The sequence below is a fragment of the Narcine bancroftii genome, chromosome 3 (genome assembly GCF_036971445.1).
Source record: "Narcine bancroftii isolate sNarBan1 chromosome 3, sNarBan1.hap1, whole genome shotgun sequence".
NCBI classification, from domain to species: domain Eukaryota; kingdom Metazoa; phylum Chordata; class Chondrichthyes; order Torpediniformes; family Narcinidae; genus Narcine; species Narcine bancroftii.
Window position 1 is genome coordinate 145,001,730 of NC_091471.1, and position 24,292 is coordinate 145,026,021.

Genomic DNA, 24,292 nt, shown 5'->3' on the forward strand with positions numbered 1-24,292 from the left:
ATTCTGATATCCTTGGACATTTCTCAAAGCTCTCCACCATGTTTTTGCAGTAGCCACTATATACACCCTTTTGTAATGATTTGTGCCATAAGTTCACTGATTTTGTTTTGAATACTATGCACATTCAGATAGTGCCCTTATACTCATTGTTCTTTTAAAATCCGGTAATCTTTGCCTCTTTTGCATTTGATGTTTATCTCTCCGCTCTTCGTTTTCTCTTTTTTAACTTGTTTCACTTTTTTCACACTTCTCTGTTACTTCATCCATCCCTCTCCTATCTGTTGAACCCACCACTCTACGATTTAGTTTAAAGCCATTTCCACAGTCCCATTTATGCGATTCACTAGGATCAAATGGAGCCCGTCCTCTTTGAACAGTTCCTTCCTTTCCCAATACTGGTCGCAATTTCCCATGAATTGGAACCCACTTCTCCCACACCAATCCTTGGCCATGTATTTAACTCTCTAATCTTCTGAACCCTGTGCCAATTTGCATATGGCTCAGGTAGTGATCACGAGATTAACATCCTTTGGTTCTGCCTTTTCATTTCATCCCTAGCTCCTCAAACTCCTTTAGCAGAACATCTTTCTTAGTTCTACCCACACCGTTGGTACCCATATGGCCCATGACAACTGGATCTTTCCCCTCCCAGGCCAGAAAAGACATCCTGAACCCAGGCACCAGGCAGGCAATGCAGGTTTCAGTGCTCTCTATCCCTGCGACAGAGAACTTAGTCTATTCCCCTATCTATACTATCCCCATTTACCACTGTATTTCTCTTATCTCTCTCTTGAATGGCTTCCTGAACCATGGTTGCTCATTCTTACTACAGCCCCCACTCTTATCTACACAAGAAGCAACAATCTTGGACTTGTGAGATAAGATCAAGGTCTAAGGCTCCTCCAGCACTGTCTCTTGAATCTCACTACCTGCCTCACTCGCAGTTGCACCCTCTTGTCCCTGACCACAGGCCAAATTTGAGGCAGCTATTCTAATGCATGTAATTGCCTCCTGAAACACTTCTCCCCCTCCCTAATGGGTCATAGTGTTTGAAGCTCAGATTCCAGGTCATCAATTTTGAGCTTGAATTCTCTGAGCAACCAATACTTGTTGCAGATGCGGTCATCAGGAACCACAACAGGGTCTATCTGCCTCAAGATCTCACAAGATTGGTTAAAAAAAAATGAAACAATTCAAGATTGTAGAGAAGAGTTTTCAGTCACCTTACTCTGCTCCTTCAAGTTTTGTAACAAATGTGTGAAATATTCTGCACACTTCCATGTTTTGCAGGAGTCCAAGTAATTCTACTTTTTATTTGGGGAAAAAAGTTAATATGCCAAACAGCACAAAATGATACTTAGGTATCATATGTAGAAACGACTCTCTTTACAAATACTTCTGAATCACAAACAAATGGGGTCAATTTTGAAAGGGTTGCATTCAAATAACATTCTTGTAGGCTGCGAATCAAGTCCCTGGCCTACCATATTTGTGTGTGCCCCTCTGAAAGCAAAGAAGGCATGAAAGGCCAAGTTAATACTTGATGGAAAGATCAGTAAAATACCAGCTGTTCGTTACCCCTTGCAATACTGTTTTGTTTATTGCATCAATACTAATACAATTTCGCAGTGTTTAAACTTGTTTAGCTGCTTATATCCTTTTTCTTTAAAGAAGTTCCATTTTTTTTTCTTTACATATCCTTTAGGTAAGTGCCATGGTTGGATCAGCTGTACTTTCTTGGATTACCTCAACTATTTTGATAATATATGCAGCACTGACATTAAGTTTTGGTGAGAATGATGATGAAGTTTTCCAACATGAACCTAGTGATGTCATTCATATGGTAAGCTTTTTTGAAATCAGCATTTTTTGGCTTGCACCATGTTCTTTTTCTGAAAAATCACAGCTTCAGGACTTGATATAAATTATGAAGTGAATTACTCTGTCATCAGTTTTTCTCTGCATATTTGTCCTCCCACTTGTGTGGGGGAGATAAGTTGTCTTTGAAACTGTGAATCTCGAACAAAATCCTCACTCAGTGTATGGAACTTGTCAGCCGGAGCGCTGAAGAATGAAGATGATTCCAGGAATTGGATTAATGAAGATGTTCGAACCTGTGAGGACATAACTAATCTAGAAGAAATTATTGAGGACTTCGTCTGCGACGCTAAGCCAAAGAAGAAGAAAGAAAAAAGAAGTGAACCGGTGTGGACTCGAAAGGCCAATATGGCCTGTTTCCGCTCCGTAAATGGTTATGTGGTTAAAAATGACTGAGGGCCTTTAGGTTTCTTTGCGATGCGAAACACCTGCTTTGTTATGTAAAGAGTTTCCACGTTGCATTACAATGCTAATGTGCCTGCCATGTTTGGAACAAAGACACTTTTTTCCTTTAGTTGCTCCTGTTTTAAATTTGTAATCATACAATTCACATACAGTATAATTAAAGCACACTTTCCAGATTTTATTCAGGGAAATTTGTATACATTTTGGGTTGATCATGTTGAAATGACAATTTTATACATAGTCCCCTCATTTCAGGGCAGCATAATGTTTGGGACATTTGTGAGTACCCATGTATGTTTAATTGCTTCACTGATGCAGGTATAAGAGAGCTAGGCCTGCTTCTAATCTTTTGGTTCCCTTCGGAGTCTGTAGTTGCCATTTTTCATCATGAGGACTAGAGTTGTGCCAATGAAAGTCAAAGAACAAGAATAAAATAGTAAGAGACATCGCCCAAACCTTGGGATTACCAAAATCAATAGTCTGGAATATAATTACGAAGGAAGAGCATCCTGGTGAGCCCAGGAATGGGAAAGGGACTGGAATTCCAAGGAAGATCTCCACTGCTGATGACAGAAGAATTCTCATCATAATGAAGAAAAATCCCCCAAGAATGTCCAACAGATCAGAAACACTCTTCAGGAGACAGGTGTATATATGTCAATGACGACTGTCTGCAGAAGACTTCATGAACAAAAATACAGATGCTGCATTGCAAACCATGGCAAAGGTGGAATGCTTTGGTTCTTGAGCAGTTCCTTTCTGCCTCCATACAGCCCTCTTGCCATCACTCTGATACAGGTTCATCTTGGTCTCATCGGTCCACATACCTCTTTCAGAATTCTGCAGGCTCTTTTTAAAAACTTTGTGGCAAACTGTAATCTGGCCATCCTGTTTCTGTGGCTAACTAGTGGTTTGCATCTTGCGGTGTGACCTTTGTACTTCTGTTCAGGAAGTCTTCTGTGGACAGTAGTCATTGACATAACCACACCTGCCTCCTGAAGAGTGTTTCTGATGAAGAGTGTGCTTGGGGATTTTTCTTCATTATGATGAGAATTCTTCTGTCATCAGCATTGTGGTCTTCCTTGGCCTACCATTCCCTTTGTGATGACTGAGCCTACCGGTACGCTTTCTTCTTAATGATGTTCCAAATAGTTGATGTTGGTAATCCTGAGGTTTGGGTGCTATCTCTTGCTGTTTTCTTCTTGTTTTCCAGGCTCATAATGGCTTCTTTCACTTTCATTGGTACAACTCTGGTCCTCATGTTGAAAAATAGGAACTACAGTCTCCAAAGGTGAGAGCAATAGCTTAGAAGCAAGCTTAGCTCTCTTATAGTATACCTGCACCAATGAAGCAATAAACATACCTGAGTACCCAGAAACGCCTGTGAAGCCAAATGTCCCAAAGGGGTGGGGGGGGGGGTGGGTGGGGGGGGGGTGGGTGGGTGGGGGACTATGTATAAAAAGTGCTGTAATTTCTACATGGTCAAATCAAAATGTATACAACCTTGAATAAAATCTGGAATGTGCACTTTAATCACATGAATTATTTGATTACAATTTTAAAATTGTGGAGCAGAGGGGAAAATAAAGGGAAAAAAAAAGTGCCTTTGTCCCAAACACTATGGAGGATACTGTAGATATGTAGCAGTGGATCTATACAAAATACTCATATTGCAAAAACTGGAAGGTAAAATAGAAAAACATAATTTCAGGAGAAATGTTCATATTTTCTATTTTTGATATTTTCTTACAACACACAAGGATGACATTTGGCCCATCATGTCACTGCTGCCTCCCAGAATGTCAGTCCCATTCCCCTATTTATTTCTCTGTAATCTATTATTTTTTTCACATTCCCATCAATTGGCCTCCATTGATTCTCCTGCCAACCGCATTCACCAACCACAATTAACAGTGGCTATTTAATGTACCAGCACATCTTCGGATGTAAACAGCGTCTTCATTGTTGGGGTCTTTCATGGCTTGGTTCAGCATCATGCTGAAGAAGATTGAAAAGAGGGTTGGTGCCAGAACATAGCCTTGCTTCACGCCATTGTTAATGGAGAAGGGTTCAGAGAGCTCATTGCTGTATCTGACCCGACCTTGTTGGTTTTCGTGCAGTTGGATAATCATGTTGAGGAACTTTGGGGGACATCCGATGCGCTCTAGTATTTGCCAAAGCCCTTTCCTGCTCACGGTGTCGAAGGCTTTGGTGAGGTCAACAAAGGTGATGTAGAGTCCTTTGTTTTGTTCTCTGCATTTTTGCGCTGGATGGGTCACGTCTCCAGAATGGAGGACCATCGCCTTCCCAAGATCGTGTTATATGGCGAGCTCTCCACTGGCCACCGTGACAGAGGTGCACCAAAGAAAAGGTACAAGGACTGCCTAAAGAAATCTCTTGGTGCCTGCCACATTGACCACCGCCAGTGGGCTGATATCGCCTCAAACCGTGCATCTTGACGCCTCACAGTTTGGCGGGCAGCAACCTCCTTTGAAGAAGACCGCAGAGCCTACCTCACTGACAAAAGGCAAAGGAGGAAAAACCCAACACCCATCCCCAACCAACCAATTTTCCCCTGCAACCGCTGCAATCGTGTCTGCCTGTCCCGCATCGGACTTGTCAGCCACAAACGAGTCTGCAGCTGACGTGGACTTTTTACCCCCTCCATAAATCTTCGTCCGCGAAGCCAAGCCAAAGAAAGAAGAAAAAAAACATCTTCGGAGGAAACTGGAATACCACAGGGGTAACCACATGAACACAGGTGTTATATGTAACCTCCATGCAGACAACTCCTTTTTAATGCTTTTGGATGGGATTGAAGAGAATTTAATTGACTGTTTTATTTGAAAGAAGATTTATGCCTTTTATTTGATTGATCACTTACAGTGAGAGAAGTGACCAGGGTGGAATTTAAAAAGTTAAATTCACAGAAAAATGAATATGAATGAAAAATGAATAATCATATACGATTGCTACAACAAAAGCAATTATTCATTTTTTTTGAAAATGTATCTATGCATTAAATGCATCTGTGTACTGTATTTGACTCCCCATATATGAAATCATTGATTTTATACCAACTTTAATGCTAATGCATTGAATCACCTGCTAACTGTGGGTAAAAAGGAATGGAAATATACATTTATGTATTTAGTTCACCAATTTTAATTAATAAGCATTCTGAAATTATTACATCCCTTCAGGTTTTTAATGAGCAAATGTGTGCCCAATATGTCCTTCCAGATAGTTAACCAAGGTAAAATTAATGACTTTGGTATAAATTAGGTAGAAGTCTTGAGGCTTTCAAAGCTTAATAATTTACAATAGATGGAAGGAATTTCAGAGAAGCAAAGCAGAAGATTTGCAAGTCTGTCAGAATTAGTACCCCAAGATGTACCACCAAATTGGAAGTAAATTAATACGCCTATTGTCATTATGTGACAAAGTGGATACCTTGAGACTTGTTTCAGTTTTTCATTGTCGGGGCTAACTTTGAAGATGTTACATACAATAATAACATGGACATCAATAATGAGAATAATCACTGATTTGAATGATGATATTCTGGGTAACAAACTACTTTAATTTTTGCCGGGGGTGGGTGGAGTTATATGATAACTCTAGTGAATTCTGCAGAAACTTTGTGACATGCTGTATCTAGAATATAGAATTGCTTGGTGTCTTGGGGTAAAAAGGACAAGTGCAATACACAAACGTGCTGGAGAAACTCAGCAGGTCACGTAGCATCCATCGGAATCCATCGAAGGGCCCAGGCCCAAAACATTAGTTATCCTTTACTTCCTCTGGGTTTCTTCAGCATTTTTGCATACTGTTCATATTATCATACTCACATTTGACTATAAAATTTTGTGTACTTGCGTCATTCTCTGCTGTTGGTCTTGAAAGTTGTTCTGAAGGATTTCAGGATTTATTTTTCACTAAATATTGATATTCACTGAAATAATTCCTGGCATTACAATTCTGATTTACATATTTTGAGCAATCTCCTCCATCCTCATAGTTTCTGTCATCCAGTTGCATAATTCAGGAGCACGTGCTTTCAGCACTGGGACATTTTATTATGTGAAAGACAGTAGGTAGATCAAATTATTATTGTTGTAAGTATATTTTTAAAGAATACATTTTAGATTTAGTTATTCAAATATAATTTGATCAAATCTGGCTGTCTGTGTTTATTTATGATCCAAGTCTGTAGAAATGCAGATGGTGTGTGAATATAATATTGCTGGATCTTGATTGCTTCGAGATTTGTATTTAAAACAAATGCACTTTTGGCAGGTAAAGCATTATTCACTGTTTGAAGGAGCCAGAATGATTTACAACCGGATTTATCACAATATAGTGTGGGCTAAATTGCTTTTTATTCCATTTCATTATTCCTTTCCTTAACTGTGCTACTTCCTGCATTTTCTAAATTCCATAATCTGTGCATTATTTGCTTCATGATTCTTTCATTCTCATTTAACAAAACAGAAAAAGTAAATATGACACAATTTCCTTTAATCTATTGTAAGGCAGATTTGCCATCAGCAGAAATTTCCCAGGGCCCCCTTTACAGTCAGAGATGGAGAAGCGAGTTGCCCCTGGAGTTACTAAGTGATTGTGGATTCACCTCCAGCACTTCCGCAGCTACACAGCCTTCAGTCCAAATCATCAGTAACTCGAGCTCCAGATCTAAACCTCTGATACAACCAAGAAGCTCTCAGCGCCCTTGGCACCCTCTCCTGTCTCAGTTCCGATACCGGATACCCTTCCAGTCAGTCTCCGGCAGTGCACAGCTTGGTGTGAGTCCCTTCACTGTAGTCATCTGCAGATTGCATGGGTTCCTCGCCTCGAGTCACCTTTGTGCTCTTCAGCCACAGAGCCCTTCACTGGTCTGCCACCATGGTCACTGTCCCATAGGGTCATCTTCTTTGCTTCTCCTTCTCAAACGGGGTGGTGTCCCCGTTTTCTGGTGTACTGCTCTATCCCCTATTTCCCTGGAGACTGCAACCCTTCGTGGCTGCTGCTGAGCCCAGGCCCTGCAGTCGTAGGATTTTATAAACCACAGTCGGCTCTTTTAGCAGGCCATTGAAAACCTGTACAGAGCCGATGGACTGGTTGGTTGGACACTGCAACGAAGTGCTCTGTCTCCAACTCCTGTGGATCCACATCAGCGGCAGTGCTACCATTATTATGATGCTTCACTAATGTGTTGTAGAAATGAAATATAGTAAAACCCCTGGTATCCAGAATTCAAGCAATTGGGATAAAAGAGGAAAATACATTTATAAAAAAAAAGAGAATCAAATAATAAGTAAAAAAAAAATGCAAGTATAAAATTGTAAAAGTACATTTTCTCTGATGAAGAATGGAGCAATATGCAGCCGGTGGAGGGCCTTGGTTATGCTTTGCTCGAAGCATCTATTTGAATAAAATGATGTAAGACCTCAATGGTGTCGCCCAGAATGAAGAGCTGTTTGATGGCACTTGCCATTGGGGTGACTTTCTTAAAGTGTCTCCATAGTAAGAATCGCAGGTCAGAGACTTTATATGTCAACTTGGGGGAGGAAGGGATGGTTAATTGTCTATAATGCTATGGTTTGTATTTTAGGCGGCTCCATAGAGGGGGGAGGAACCTGCAGATGCAGCGGCGGTAAAACATTTTCAAAGAATGTGACTTAAAATGTTTTACGGCTTATATATTCATGCAAGTAAAATTTGTTTCATGTAAGTACAGTATACTGTAATATTTTTGTCTTTTAAACTGTTTATTCTTAATACAGGTGTATTAGTTAGACAATGTAAGAGCAAGTCTCAAGCAACTGGGAAATACACTTACCTGACATCTACCAATTCCCATAGGTGCTAGATACCAGGGGTTTCACTGTATGGTTAACAGGAGTTAAAATATTGATAGTCCAGACTTCATTCCTCAATTAAAAAGAAAAAAAACCATTTATAATGAAGTTGTACTTTGTGTGAGAGATTTGAGTACATTTTATGTTAGTCTCACTAACCATCAGAGGTTCTCTGCTCATCACTCCAGGAACAACCAATTAACAATAATCACAACAAACTCCATTGATGTAATTATTGTTTTTAGCTGGTAATGACTAATTATTCATCATCATTAATTTTTCCCAAAGTGGACAGAAGATTCAGTGAAGGCCATGGCAATTTAGCCTGTATCTTCCTAGTCTGAAGCCTTATAAAATAATTACAAAAAGCCTCCTGAACAATGAGTAGGTTCAGGGTCGGTTTATTTAACCAGCAGCCATTTACCAAACAACGTAGAACAAGTGCTTCAGTCTAAGATTTTTTTTAACCAGAATCTCGATCTTTGACCAAAATTGGGTGTAAAATACAGATTTCTTTCCTTTCAGGAGTACATACTTAGTAAATTTGTCCAAGGAGCCAATATGACCATATTAATTGCATCTGCACTTGGTATTTTGATGGCAACCATCATAGCATATCTTGGTTGTCGGAGCCTGCCCATCTGTGGCTGCTATGACAGTACAACTGGAATGGTAAGTTTGGTGACTAAAGTCATGGTTCTTAGAATTACTTGTCCATTCATTAAGAATTGCATGTTGAGCCCAGAGTATTTAATGTGATGATGCAAAATTTTGCTAACATTTTAAAAATCAACTTTACAAATACAGTAATTTACAAAATTCTTTTTTGTTATACAACTGAAGGACATCAAACTAGGGTTCTGTTTTGTTGTCCCTGTCCAGTATCTGTACCTGCACATTCCCTGCCATGAACCGCGGAGGCAACACTGACAGACTTTCACAGATCTAGTTCACGGAAGTCAAAGTTTTCTTTTCATTGGTTTATCTAATAAAATTCTGAGGGTCGTGTTGATCAACAATTTTAAGTGTCTTTAAAGTACTTATTTTGATTTTATGCTGTTTCTCTTCCTAAAAATGAAAATTTTAACTTAAAAAGCTAAATGTTTTCATACCATGTCAAACTTCAAAGATCGGTAGTTTACTGCTAAATCTTAAAGCAAACATGTTTAATATCTCTTACTCATTTGTGCAATGGTGATTAAAATTAATTTCTGGAAGGACACAGTGAAGTTTGGGTAATAATCAATAGTCTGGTTTTATGGCAAGAAATGGAATGATTGGATGTTGTGCTATAAAGAGCTGACAGGGGCAGAAAAAGTTAAGTAACGACCTCTGTGTTGTAAAATTTCATGATTTCCTCAGGGTTAAAACTGATAAAGTAGATCTGAATCCCGTCCTGGTCTGTGTATTAAAATTCCTTTTTATTCCCTTTTACCTCCCTCCCCTCCCCCTGAGAAAAGTAAGAAAAATAGAATAAAGAATAGAGAGCAAGAAAACAAGATATTTCAAGTCTAAACTAAAAAGAGAAAAAAAAATGAGAGGTTTTCAGGTATGCACTGTCCACCTTCTGGGCCTTCAATTATCTAGCTTTTCTAGATCCACGGGAGGGGTACAGATGGGGCACTCTGAAGATTTACAGCAATTTTCTGTAAATATGACTGCCATGTTGATAAAAACATCATATTTGTTCCTCAAACTGTAAAGGAGCGACTTCTACTTGTAGTGTGATGATTTTCACTCCCTCAGCTAACGGCACCAAAACCAGTATTCTGGTGATTGATTTATTTTAGTTTTGGAACTCTTAGTGTGGCATTTATCACATTATGTGATGTAATGTGATCTTATATTATGATATGACTTTACAACTATTTTTCATAAGAACACAAGAAATAGTAGGCCCATCGAGTCTGTTCTGACATTTAATAGGATCATGGGTGATTCAGCTCCATCTACCTGCCTCTTCCCCTCTACCCTTAATTTCCATACTTCACATCTTCTATATATTTGTTGAGGCAGCCACTACTACTACATTGGGCACAGAATTCTTCAGAGTCTCAATTCTGGGAAAAGTAGTTCCTCCTCTTTCCCACCCTCTAAAGCTACTCCCCCAAATCCTGAGACTATGTCCCCTAGTTATAATCTCACCAATCAGTGGAAACAACTTTCCTGCCTCTATCTATTGCTTTCACAATTTAATGTTTCTAAGAGAACCCCTCTCATTCTTCTAATCCAAGTGCCTAAAGTCCCAGGGACTCTATTCTTCCTCATAGGCTAACCCCCTGATTTCTGGAATCAACTGGTGAACCTCCCCCTCCCCTTTGTACCACTTTCAAAGCCAGAGCATCGTTTCTCAAAGAAGACCAGAACTGCATGCAGTTCTCCAGGTGTGGTCTCATCAGCATGCTGTACAGTTCCAGCAGAACCTCCCTGCTCTCAATTTCAATCCCTTCAGCGATGAAGGCCGGCATTCCATTTGCTTTCAGAATTACATGCTGCTTCTGCATGCTAACTTTTTGTGATTCACACACAAGCACTCCCTACTTCCTCATTGCATGCTGCACTCTTTCACCATCTTTGTAATAATCTGATCTAGTCTTTCTTCCATTTACCAATATTGTACTCCAGACCCTTGCCCACACACTTAACCTATATACTCTCTTCAGACTCTCCACACCCTTGGCTTTTCCACACCATTTAGTGTCATCACTCAGTCCCTTCTTCCAAATCATTAATATATTAGCAAACTGTTTCAGGCCAAGCAATGATCCCTGCATCACTCTACTAACCATTGATTATCAACCAAAGAAACACCCAACTCTCTATCTTCTATTGGTTTACCAATCTAATATCCATGCTAAAGGATTTCCCTCAAATCCATGCAGTTTTATCTTATAGACAAGTTATTTTATGTGACATCAAAGGCCTTCAAAGTACACAACATCCATCCATTTCCCTCTTTAAAAAATATGCTCATTTTATCCTCAAAGAACTCCAGTAGATTTGCATGTGCCTAATTTCCATTTAGATGTCTTGCTGTTTCTTCCTTCATTATAGTTTTACTACCAATCAACCATAATCAGACAGAGTTGTGATTAATAGGTTTAATCACCTTAAAGTATCAGCACAGCTTGTATGTTGCTGGCCCAGTTCAAAGGCAGGTACTGAGGGAGGGGATGGGGCTTGAGAGCCTTTATGGGGATATCTGAGATGGAGGAGTCACAGGTTCAGGGGGTGGGCCAGCCCATACAGCACATATATACGTAGTGATAGCACCACATTCACCCCTCCTTTTTAAATGAAGTCTGGCAGGATGGTGTGGTTTTCATTGCAGTTCCCAAGTCCCTTACAGGTTCAGTGTGTCTGGTGGTCATGTCTGTCACTGGGACCGTCACAGTGTCTGGTTTGGCACAGCTATTGTTTCCCAGGCAGTGTCTTATGTAACAGGCGGTGCCTCCGGTGGCTGAGGGGATGTTGGTACAGTGGTGCTATTCGGGTCGGTTGGAGTTTGGGGTACGAAATCAGGTGGGGCCGGTGGAGGGGATTGGCTGGTCGGTGGGGGGTGGGGGGATGCCCCAGCCCCAGCCCCAGCCCCAGCCCCAGCCCCAGCCCCAGCCCATACAGCACATATATACATCTATACCAGTGGTTCTCAACCTTTTTCTTTCCACCCACATCCCACCTTAATCAATTCCTTACTAATCACTGAGCACCTATAGCATAGGGAATACTTAAAGTGGTATGTTAGTAGGAAGCAAAAGATTGAGAACCTCTGATCTATACACATAGTGGTAACATCATAATAATTTCAAGAATTTTCCTGCTGTAGACATTAAAAGTAACTGGCCTAAAGTTGCCTGCTTTTTCCCTACATCCTTTTTAAATAATAGTGTAATATTTCCTGTCTTCCAATCTGACAGTACCAGCCCAGAGTCCAAGGAATTTTGGTAAATTACCACAAATGCATAGATTTCAACATCCAACATTTCTTATGGTGCTTTCTCTCTTTCATTGGGACAAATCAAACTGAACTATAGGATATTTTCTTTGCAGCAGGCACTGATGACAGAAGACCATCAGCCTCAGATGATCGAGTTAGTAAGCAGCTGGCAAGGTAAGTTTATATATCAATTTATGGATTGAAGGTCTAATACTGATACTAACAAGAGATCATTTGGCAAATGAAAGAAGTTCAGGCCTCACTTAAGCATTTATTTAACCTCTGATCCATTATGAACTGCTTTCATAAATTCTTGTGATGAAAGTACTCTCAACCATTCTAGATAAAGCCTAATTGGCCCTTGATTCACCAACTTAAAGATTTACCTTTCCAGCGGCAATAAGTTCACTGTGGCTGCAATATGTATAGGATCATTGTGACAACTAACCAAGACCTATCCAGCAGCTGTAAACGTGCATCCTCTATCCAGAAAGTCAAGATCAATTAGTGATTGGGAATGCACATGCTCTCCGTCCATAATGCTCATCATTCAGAACTGGATATGCATTTTACCATCTAATCACAGAGTACCAAGATCCCAGGATCTCCTTTCTAACAATGCTGAGCTAATGGAATTTGCACAAATTTAACTTGATAAATATTCAGTTTTAATTTAAATTTAATTCCTTTAACATCTCCTGGTAGAAATAACAATGGATCATGTGGGAATTTAATCCCAGTTATTTGTTCTAAAAAATTACCTATTTTCAACCAAAAAGGTCAAACTTTAGGACATTTCCAAGTAGAATGCAGGAAAGTACCACCTTCTTGTTCATATTTAAAACATAAATCTGAATCAATTTATTTATCTTTTGAGGTGTCAGATATAACAGGTGAATAAAATTGTATTGAACTACTCTGTATCTCACGTTTATTGTACTTTTCATAACTTCATTACATACGTCCATTCTCCTCCCCTCCCCTCCCCCCCAAGGAGGAGGAGAATACCTGCTCCACCCAGTTCCTTTTAAGTTTATCATGTTCCCTTTTCATCCAAGTGCCTTTCCTGTAAGAATATTATATCTGCTTTCAGTTTTTTAAAGTGAACCATTCACATTCATACTAATAGATTTGATAGTCTTATTCATTTATGTTTATATATCTTTCACCTTCACAGTACCCTCATTTGTTTGTCTTGAATGGCACCCTCATCACACCCTTCCATCGTTCATGGTCTCTCCATGCCTACGTCCACACCAGCCAAAAAGAGAGAAAGAAGAATAAAGATAAACATGAAAAAAGCAAAATCCCCTCCTCTCCCCGTAAACAAGCCTAGATGAAATAAAATAAACCTAAAAAAAACCCCCAGTATATGAAAGTTAACAAGCAAAGCATTCAAAATATTCTTTCCTCCTGCGCCAGTCTCCTCGTGCACCATCTTCTCTCTCACCTGGTCTGCACTGAAGCCTTGCATAGATTCTTCTTACTTGAGATCCCATTATTTTCCCCATTACACATTTTTAAGGAAAAAAAAGTCAAGGAAAAGTATATAACCATTCCCTCCAGTCATTGTAGAATTTTGTCAAAACCCCACCTACTTTGTCGAACAATATCTTCAATCGCCTTAGTTGTTTTCATAAATCAATAGCCACTTTCAGGTATATCCTCTGTCTAGAGGGCAGGAGCAGATCCCACCATGGAGACTCACCTTTCAGGTGGCAGCCCTAAAAGGCTGCTACAGCCCACTTGAAAGGACCAGTTTTTCCATAGGTGCTTCGTAGTGCCTCCGCATCTTCTCTACCCATAATCCCCCAAGCAGGTGGAACCGCTATGTGCTTCCCACACAGATCCAGCTGCGTGGGGATTTATGGGTAGGTAAGGCTGCCATTACCATGCCGCATTTTGAGCAGCAGAGAGCGGCCCCGGTGCAGGAGCAGCCCGCACTGGTCGCCACTGCCCGACATCTCCCACCGGCCACCCCCACCCCACTGCCCGAAGAACCCCTCCCCGCTGCCCGAAAGCCGCCTCCCGCCCCACTACCCAACAGCCCCCCTTCCCTGCTGCCTGAAGCCCCCTGCCCTGCAGCCTGACAGACCCTGCCTTAATGGGGAGGGGAGGTCAGTGATACGTCGGGGCAGGGGTGGCCGGCAGGGGACATTGGGTCAGGGGCAGTAGGGAGGGGGCGGTCGGGCAGCGGGGAGTTGGGTCGTCGACTGATAGTGTCATCAGCCCTTCCCTGAGCAGTCACTTTCAGGTAGCTGCAATCAGGTGCGTCGGGTGTCTTCGCCGATCTGCAGACTATCCCTCCCGGAGGAGGGTTGGTGAGTCTGCCTCGGAGGTGCGTCAGGCTCTTTCAGGTGGGTACTGACAGCTGTATAGGGGTAGAATATGTGGCTTTACATTGGGGTATTCTGGCCACCTGAAAGAGTCTAATAAATGTAGAACTGTAATGACCCACCCCCTTTGTCCCATAGTTTCTCAGGCATTCCATCCATGGCTCCTTCAGGGGGTTCAATTCAGCCTGTATTTTTGCAGGCTTATATACTTTCCGGTAGCTCCCGGGTGCATAACATAGCATCCCATGTTTCGTCTCCCCTCCAGGTAGCATGATTTTTAGGGTGGCTGGGTATAGCATCGCATACTCAACTTTTTTGTCTCTCAGTATTTTCTTTTCTTTTAGCAGCACAGGACTTGGGTTGGGGAAGAACATCAATTTTCCCCCCCAGGATTTCCATCGACTCCCCTGTCTCCCTTGATCGGGTCATCGCTGCCCTTAGCACGTTTCCTAGTCCCGGCTACTAATAAACCGGATCTGAACCAGCCTCGGTCGTTGATTTCAATGGCGAGGGGGCCTCTGAATTGCTCCCTTCCCAACACTTTCAAAAAACTCCACTGAGTCCTTCTCTTCCTCCCCCTCTTTCAGGCCCAGTAGTCTAATGTTATTGCGCCAATTGTGATTTTCCAGATATTCCAACTTGTCTATCAGCTGTTTTTTTTTTTTTGATGACCCATGCGTCAGCTGTATTTTCCAATCTTTCTTGTCTTCTAGGACTCGGCACGATTTGTCAGAGTCCCAATTGAAGTTCATAAGTTGAGCATTCCCTCTGGGACCTCTTTTAGTCTGGCATCCTGTCGTTGTTCCCTACCTCCGATCTGGGTCACCAGCGACCGCACCACTGCCAGAACATATTGGTCGGGCGAGCCTGACGTTGCAGGCTTCATATTTGCGCCTTCTGTGCTAGGCCCTGCTGGTAGCATGGGAACCTGCAGGTCCTCAGCGTTGAGTGAGCTTTCACTCAATGTATCTGCTGCTTCTAGCTGGTCTCGATTTTTTTTTTGTCGCCTGCTTCTTGCTCTTCCAGCCCACCTTGCTTCAACATGGGTAAGTTTAATTTCTTTTTATAGATGATATTTTCCTTGTTTTAGAGGCTATTAGATAGGAGCTCTCTGGGCATGTCTTTTCAACCTCTCAGCAATTTGAATATTACTGAAATAAATTTCTTTATATTCCTTTTACATAACAATGTTTCTACCTGTTTCTGGTGACAATTTCAAACCTTGACCAAACGTTTCTCATTTAAAAAAAATGAAGTTGATAATAACATAACCTCGTATTTTCAGATATATTAAATTTTTCCTCCATTCTATTAAATGTAATAAATTTACCTCCCTCAAAACAAAACAATCCTCAATCTTATTAATACCATGCTGTTGCCAAATCTTTAGATAGCGATTTCCCCATAGAAAAAGGAATAAATCTATTTTGAAATAGCGGTGTTTTCCTGGACATCCGACCAGATCCTCCTATTTCCTTATCATCTTTATTCCATAATACCAATAAGTGTTTTGAAGTAGAGGTTTCCTTATTTGCTATTAACATTCTCCCATTCCATTTATAAATAAAATCTTGAGGGTTTGTTTCTCTTATTTCACTAAGTTCTATATTTAACCAAGCTGGAATTCTTTCTGAGTCATAACATTGCATTAACTGCAGTTGAGCAGCTTTATAATAATTCTTAAAATTGGGGAGCTGCAAACCTCCCAGATTATATTTCCATGTTAATTTTTTGAACGATACTCTAGTCCATAGCTCTCCATATCCCTCCCATCCATGTATCTGTTCAAATTTTTATTAAATGTTAAAATTGAGCCCACATTCACCACTTCAGTTGGCAACTCATTCCACACACTCTGTGTGAAGAAATTCCCCCTAATGTTTCCCCTAAACCTTTCCCTTTTCACCCATATCCCATGTCCTCTGGTTGGTATCTTATAAGACCTCAGTGGAAAAGTCTACTCGCATTTACTCCATCTATACCAATCATAATTTTGTATACTTCCCTCATTCTTCTACGCTCTAGGGAATAACCTGTTTAACCTTTCCCTGTAACTCATTTTATGAAGTCTGGTAAATCTCTGCACTCTTTCAATTTTATTGATCTTTCCTGTAATAAGGTGACCATAACTCCATACCATACTCCAAATTTGGCCATACCAATGTCTTATATAACTTTACCATAATATCCCAACTCCTACACTCAATACTTGGATATATGAAGGCCAAGGTGCCAAAAGCTCTTACAACCCTGTCTACCTATGATGCCACTTTCAGGGAATTATGTACATCTTCCCAGATCCCTCTGTTCTACCACTCTCCTCAGTGACCTACCATTTACCATATATATCCCACCTTGGTTTGTCCTTCCAACACCTCACAATGGTCTGTATTAAATTCCGTCTGCCATTTTTCAGTCCATTTTTCCAGCTGGTCCAGATACCTCTGCAAGCTTTGAAAGCCTTCCTCACTGTTCACTACACCTCCAATCTTTGTGTCATATGCAAACTTGTTGATCCAATTTACCACATTATCATCCAGATTATTGATATAGATGACGAACAACAATGGTCCCAGTACTCTCTGGCTTCACCAATAAAGCCAATGTCAAATCCAGTTTACATCCTCACCATAAATAACGAGTGTCTGAACCTTTCTGACTAACCTCTTATGTGGAAGACATCCACAGCCTTTCCTTCATCAACTTTCCTGGTAATCTCCTTGAATAACTCTAAAAAATTTGTTAAACATGACATACCATGCACAAAGCCATGATGACTATCCCTCATCAGTCCAAGATTATCCAATCTCTGAGAATACCCTACATAATTTACCCAAGACTGATGCCAGGCTCATTGGCCTATAATTTCATGGGTTATTTTTAGAACCTTTTTAAGCAATGAAACAATACAGCTACCCTCCAATCCTCAGCACCTCACTGGTGCTAAGGACATTTTAAATACATTTGCCAGGGCCCCTGCAATTTCTGCACTAGCTTCCTTCAAGGTCAGAGGAAAAACCTTATCAGGCCCTAGGGATTTATCCACAGCAAACACCTCCTTCTCTTTAATCTTTACAAGTTCCATGACCTTACTGCTTGTTTGCCTCACCTTCCTAGATTGTGCCAGTTTCCTGAGTAAATACAGATGCAAGAACCCCATTTAAAATTGCATCTGAATCCAGACATAGCTGACCATTCTGATCTTCAAGAGGCCCAATTTTGTCCATTACAATCCTTTTGCTCTTACTAAACCTATAGAAGGCTTTAGAGATTTTCCTTCACCTTGTCTGCCAAAGCAAGCTCATGTCTTCTTTTGGCTCTCCTGATTTCGCTCTCAAGAATTTTCCTGCATTGTTTATACTCCAGTATTTCATTTGCTTCTTGTTGCCTATACCTGCTTTACACCTCTCAGTTCTTCTTAACCAGATCTTTGCCTTTAATACAAGAATGTGTTGGCATTGAGTTGTAGTTGGACCTTGTATTTTCTGTAGGTCCATAGGGAACTGTTGTTTGTGGCTATCAAGGTGGGTCCACGCTGTCTGGTCCTTGTCTCTAGTGCAGTGAGTGGGGTGATGCTGATTTCTGCCCATGTGTCCACGAGGAAACGGTGCCTGGACCTTTTGTGCCACATGTGCAGCAGGCTGACTGGGTGGCCAACTGCCAAGCCATCAGTAGCAGCTGGCCCTTCTCTGAAATGTGCATGGTGGTCAGAGCAGCTGGCTTCTGTACCCCATCTCTGATGGTAGAAGCACCATGGGTCCTCTGTCTTCCATCGGGGTTGCTGGTGCTTCTATGTTTCACTGGGCTTGGCTAGCTGCGGGGTCCTTGTTCTGGATAGCTGGTTGACGGCAGCTTCATTCTCCCTCCTGGTTTTCCAGAGGATATCTGCTCTGGTTGCTACATTCCAGGGGTCACTGAAGTCTGCGTCTGCCAGCATCAGCTGGATGACGTTGGGTAGTTGCTCAAGGAATGCCTGTTCGAACATGAGACAGGGCTTGTGTCCCTCTGCCAGGACTAACATTTCGTCCATTGAAGCTGATGGGGTTCTGTTGCCTAGACCGCCGAGGTTCATCAGCCTGGCTGCTCTTTCACATCTGGAGAGTCTGAAGGAGCTGAGCAGCCAGGCTCTCAGTGCTGCATATTTGCCTTCCTCTGGTGGGGCATGGATGAAGTCATCGACCCGGGTGACAGTTACTTCGTCCAAGGAGCTCACCATGTGGAAGTACTTTGTGGAGTCTGATGTTATTTGTCTGATCTGGAACTGTGTCTCCACTTGACTGAGAGGTTGCAGCATCCAGAAGGTAGGAAGTTTTAATGCAACAGTGTTCACCGCTGCTGTATCCATGATGTTGGGTCCAAAATATCTTTTGGACAGTCAGGGTCACCAATGTAGCATTCACGCTCTGGAGCAAATAACCAGAACAGCAGATGACAGGTTCGTTCCAAAATTCGCTGATTTACCGTTTGCTCGCTGAGCGTTTTAAAGGCGCTCCCTGTTCTTGCTGGGAACCGCAAGTTGTGTAGCTGACTGGCGGCTATTCATACTTCACGCATGCAGATTCTTGAGGGGAAGGGGCAGATGCCCAGCGCCATCTTGGTGTAGACTGCTCCGACCATATGTGCGTTACAATCGGAGCCGGTTCGCCTGAACTCCAGACGCATTGATTGCCACAATTAGCAGCTTTTCAAAATTTAATTTATCTTTGGGCCCCTTAGTAGTCCAAATATGGTTGCCATATTTTTATAAATACATCATATTTGTTTTTTAGATTGTGATTTATTTTTTCCATTGGTATACAACTATTCATCTCTGTCTTCCATCGTGTTATTTGTAGAGGGGAGTTGAATTTCCGACTAATCGCAATACATTTCTTAGCCACAGAAAAGGCTATTTTAACAAATGAAATTTGGAATTTAGTTAGTTTATTACATTTCAATAAAGTTTCCCAAAATATAAAGCTCTGGGTCATCCATGAAGGCCATTCCTGTCATTCTTGTTAGTATTTCAGTAATGTCCTGTCAGAAAGGTCTCACTTTCACACCAACCACGTAGCATGTACATATGTTCCTATTTCTATTCCATATCTAAAACACATCTCTAATATTTCTGATTTTGATTTATGTAATTTCTGTGGTATGGTTTAGAAAATTATATTGCACTATTCTGTATCTTGCATTTATAATTGACGTCATGCTATCCAAACACCAATCAGACCAGCATCCTTCCATTATTGCAACTCCTACATCCGGTTCCCATCTCTCTCTCTCTCTTTCGATGTCTGTAAATCTGGTTTTGCACTTTCATTTTGGAGAGCAAAGTACATCTTAGATATAAATTTAGGTGTGTTCCCCAGCCAAATTTTTTGTTCCATCTCACTAATATCAGATAGGGCCAAATTTGGTCCCCATCTTTCTCTTAAGAATGATCTTAACTGTAGAAAACAAAAGGATGTTTCCTTAGATACTCCATACTTTTTCTTATTGTTCAAAAGATGTAAGAGATCCTTCCATATAAAAATAATCAACGTATCTTATTCCTTTGTCACACCATGAATTCAATATTTTCTTACCTAGATTCACAGGCAGTAGTACATTTGTACATAATGGTGTCCTCACTGATATACCTGCTTTTTTCCTGATACATTAATTTATTTCTTGGCATATTCTAATCAAGTGTATTAATATATATTATTATTAACCATTTTTTAATTGACTTAACATTCCATTTATAAATAAAGTCCTTCTTTGTCTCCACTTTTTTTTAAATTCAGTCCCATTCAAATCAATGAAGGGGGACTGTTTTCTTCAAAGAAATATGATAGAAATCTTGCTTATGCTAATAGATAATACTTCTTAAAATCTGGAAGTCTAAATCCTCCCAATTTATAGAACCATGTTAATTTTTCCAGTGTAATTCCTGGTACTTTGCTATTCCATAGGAATTTTCTTATACAATTACGTAATAATTTAAATAATTTTTTAGTTTGTACAAATAGGCAAAGAGATACTACAGTCTTGGTATTACCTTCATTTTTATATAATTTACTCTTCCTACTAATGTAATTAGTAGATCTTTTCATTTCTGAAAAAATCTTTTTCTAGTAGAGGGATATAATTAAGCTTATATAAATTCTGTAAATTATTATCGGTCATTATTCCTAAGTATTTAATTCCATCTTTCTTCCATTTAAATCTGCTGGGTTTTTTTGGTATCTTTCATAATCAAAGTTTTGCAATGACATTATCTCACTTTTATCCATATTTATTTTGTATCCTGATATTCTTCCATATTTTTCTAATATTGTTTGTAATTTTATCAATGATTCCGCTGAGTCAGATGATATAATAACATATCATCAGCAAATAAACATTTTATGTTCTTCTTGTCCAACTTTGAGGCCCTTAATATCTGGATCCCTTCTTATAATGTCTGCCAGAGGTTCAATAGCTAGGATGAAGAGTGCTGGGACACCCCCGTCTACTCAATCTACTCAAAGAAAAAATAGATGACATTTGGTTATTAGTTATAATTTTAGCTGTGGCTTATGATTTATAACTTTTCTGCCTATACCAAATCTTTTCAATGTTTTAAATAAGAAAGACCATTCTAATAAATTGAATACCTTTTTTTGCATCTAGCGAAAGGCGGATTCAATGTTGATTTTGCCAAATATATTGAATAATCTATTTAGACTATTTAAAGAATGTCTTCCTTTAACAAATGCCACCTGATCTGGATGTATTAATTTTGGTAAATATTCACCCAGTCTGTTGGTTAGTACCTTTGGTAGAATTTTATAGTCTGCATTCAGACGAGGTTTTTAATGGACCGCTACCTTTTTTCGGTAGCACTGTAATTATAGCAGTTGAAAAGGTTTCCGGGAGGATTTGAGTCTCCACCGCCTGATCTAACACATCCATCAAAAGGACATCAACAAATCTTTACATTGTCTATCGAACTCAGGAAGGAACCCATCTTCCCTCAGGGACTTAGTAGCTTGCAAAGTACCCAGAGCTTTCTCTATTTCTTCGCTTGTAAAAGGAGCATCAAAATATATTTTTTTCTCTCTCTCTTCTTGTTTAGGAAGTTCAACATTTGTTAAAAATTCTTCCATCTTGTTTTCATCTCCTACTAATTCTGATTTATATAGTTTCATATAGCATTGCCTAAATACATTATTTATTTCTTTTTGATTATGTTATAGTATCAGCTTCTGTTTCTATTGCATTTATCATTCTGGATAATTCCTCTGCTTTAACCTATTATGATAACACTTTATGTGCCCATTCTCCTAATTCATAATAATTTTTGTTTAGTTTTTAATACCATTTTCTCCATTTTTTATGTTTGTAGTGTATATTGTGATTTTTTTTGTTCTCTAATATTCTATATTTTTCTTGTGTTCCTGATATCTGATATTCTTTTTCCAATTTTCTTATATCCTTCTCTAGACCTTCTATATATCTCTCTCATATTCTCTCTTAATATCTTTAGTGTAAGAAATAATTTGTCCTCTTAAAATAAACTTTAAGCGTATTCCATATTAGAAAACTATTGTCAGTGGAAGGAAGATTGTTTTCACAAAATATTTCTATCTGTCTCTTAATAAATTAACAAAAATCCTTCATTTTTAATAATGTAGCATTAAGGTGCCATCTGTACATCCTTTCTTGCTTTTCCATTATCATGATAGTTAATGTTAATGGCGAGAGGTTTGATAAGTCTTGATAAAGTCTTGCCAAATACTCAATTTTTACCACTCTACTTTGTAACTGGGCAGACATTAAAATAAGCCAATTCTTGTATGTGAATCATGTATCCTTGAGTAGAATGAATAGTCTCTAAGGGGCTAAGTGGTGAGCATGCAGGTACAGCAGGCGGTTAAAAAGGCAAATGGTATGTTGGCCTTCATATTGAGAGGGTTTGAGTATAGGAACAAGGATACCTTACTGCAGCTGTACAGGGCCTTGGTGAGACCCCACCTGGAGTATTGTGTGCAGTTTTGGTCACCTTATCTAAGGAAGGATGTTCTTGCAATGGAGGGAGTGCAGAGGCGATTCACCAGGCTGATACCTGGAATGGCAGGAATGACTTATGAGGAAAGATGCGCAAATTGGGATTGTACTCCCTGGAGTTTAGAAGATTGAGAGGGGATCTCATAGAGACATATAAAATTCTGGCAGGACTGGGGAGAATGGATGCAAATGGGATGTTTCCAATGATGGGAAAATCCAGAACCCGGGGCCATGGTTTGAGGATAATAGGCAAACCATTTAGGACCGAGATGAGGAGGAATTTCTTTACCCAGAGGGTGGTGAATCTGTTGAATTCATTGCCACAGCGGGCAGTAGAGGCAGGTTCATTAAATCTATTTAAGAGGGAATTAGATCTATTTCTTCAGTATAAGGGTATTAAAGGTTACGGAGAGAAGGCGGGGACGGGGTACTGAATTTTAAGATCAGCCATGATCTCGTTGAATGGCGGAGCAGGCTCGAAGGGTCGAATGACCTACTCCTGCTCCTATCTTCTATGTTTCTATTAGATTTGTCCTTCATAGATGATAGTGCTGTTTTTGTAGCTTTTGCCCTTGTTACTTTTCTCACTGATTTGTCCAATATTGGTTCTAAAGAGAAATTGAAATCTCCAATCAATATATTTTGCTTTTCCCTTGCAGTTTTTAAAAAGATATCCTTCATAAAGACTTCATCATTATAATCTGGGGTGTAAATATTCATAAATGTCCATGATTCTGCATACATTTTTACAGTGTGCCATTACAAATCTTCTGGCTTGATCAGTTAATGTCTCTTCTATGATTATTGGTATATTTCTATTAATTAAAATTGCTACATCTCTTGCTTTTGATTCAAATGAAGATGATATTACCCTTCCTCTTTTTGAATTTTGCATGCTCCAATTTGGTAAGATGTGTTTCTTGTAAAAAGACTATATATGCCTTTAGGAATGCCAAGACCTATTTTCTCTTCACCGTTCCATTAATTCCATTAACATTAAAACTAATACATTTTAATGTTCTATCCATATTATTCTTTAAAACAATATCTTTTTAAACAGTCAAATCTCTTTGACTCTTTAAATAATAAAGTCATCCTTTCCCTTTAAGAAAAACACACAATGTCCATGCCCTGACGGTGACATATACATAGAGCTCCAAAAGCCTGCAAAAATGCCTGCAGAATCTCTCGAGGAAGAAGAACCCCTCCCTTTAGTGCCATTTCTTTTGTCACTCCTTTCCAGGTCCCACTCTCCCCCTCAGACTGGAGTCTCCACCCTGCTACCACTTTTCCCAGATTTTCTTTTTCTTTTCTGAGCTCTCTGTATTACTACACACTTTACTTTTAAACAATAAATACAATACAATTTAACAATAAAAAAATACAACTTTTACTTCAATCCAATATAAATATTTTCATAATTTTATCCCTCGGTAGCCTTAATCTTTTCATTTTACAAACCTCACAGAACGTCTTCTACCTTGTTCCTGGTCTTGAAAAATCACCGGTTCCCTCTGGTACTTCAACCCTCAAAGTCGCAGGATATATCATTGAGTATTTCAAGTTTTTAGCACGTAGTTATCTTTTCATGTCCTTAAATTCTTTTCTTTATCAAGGTTGGGCTAAATGCTTGGAGAAAAAAAAAGGTACCTTTTCATGATCAACCTTGAGTGGGCCATTATTCTACTTAATCATATGCTGCTCCCAGAATTGTTTCCTGCTCTTGGTAGCTTAAAAGTCTCACCAGAACTGGTCTTGGTCTCTGATCACCGGCTCTTCTGGGTCCAAGTATTCGGTGAGCTCTTTCAATATGTAGATTTTATCCAAATTTGTCTTCTCTCAACACTTGTGGAATCTAA

General features: G+C 39.8%; 1 protein-coding gene and 1 long non-coding RNA gene across 4 annotated transcripts in view; one reads left to right on the forward strand and one right to left on the reverse strand.

Annotated features, from left to right (window-relative positions):
• LOC138757670 (uncharacterized) overlaps positions 1-24,292 on the forward strand; it is a 45,734-nt gene that overhangs the window by 16,025 nt on the left and 5,417 nt on the right. For all 3 annotated transcript variants that reach the window (XM_069925362.1, XM_069925363.1, XM_069925361.1), the window contains exons 4-6: positions 1,706-1,843; positions 8,670-8,816; positions 12,195-12,255. In XM_069925362.1, coding sequence (XP_069781463.1) covers positions 1,706-1,843; positions 8,670-8,816; positions 12,195-12,255 — 346 coding nt within the window. The remainder of the gene's footprint in view (positions 1-1,705; positions 1,844-8,669; positions 8,817-12,194; positions 12,256-24,292) is intronic.
• On the reverse strand, positions 8,132-24,047 carry LOC138757672 (uncharacterized). The gene is made up of 3 exons (XR_011353799.1): positions 23,895-24,047; positions 13,251-13,326; positions 8,132-8,217 (listed from the first exon to the last, which is right to left on the reverse strand). It is a non-coding gene; the product is annotated as an uncharacterized lncRNA (long non-coding RNA).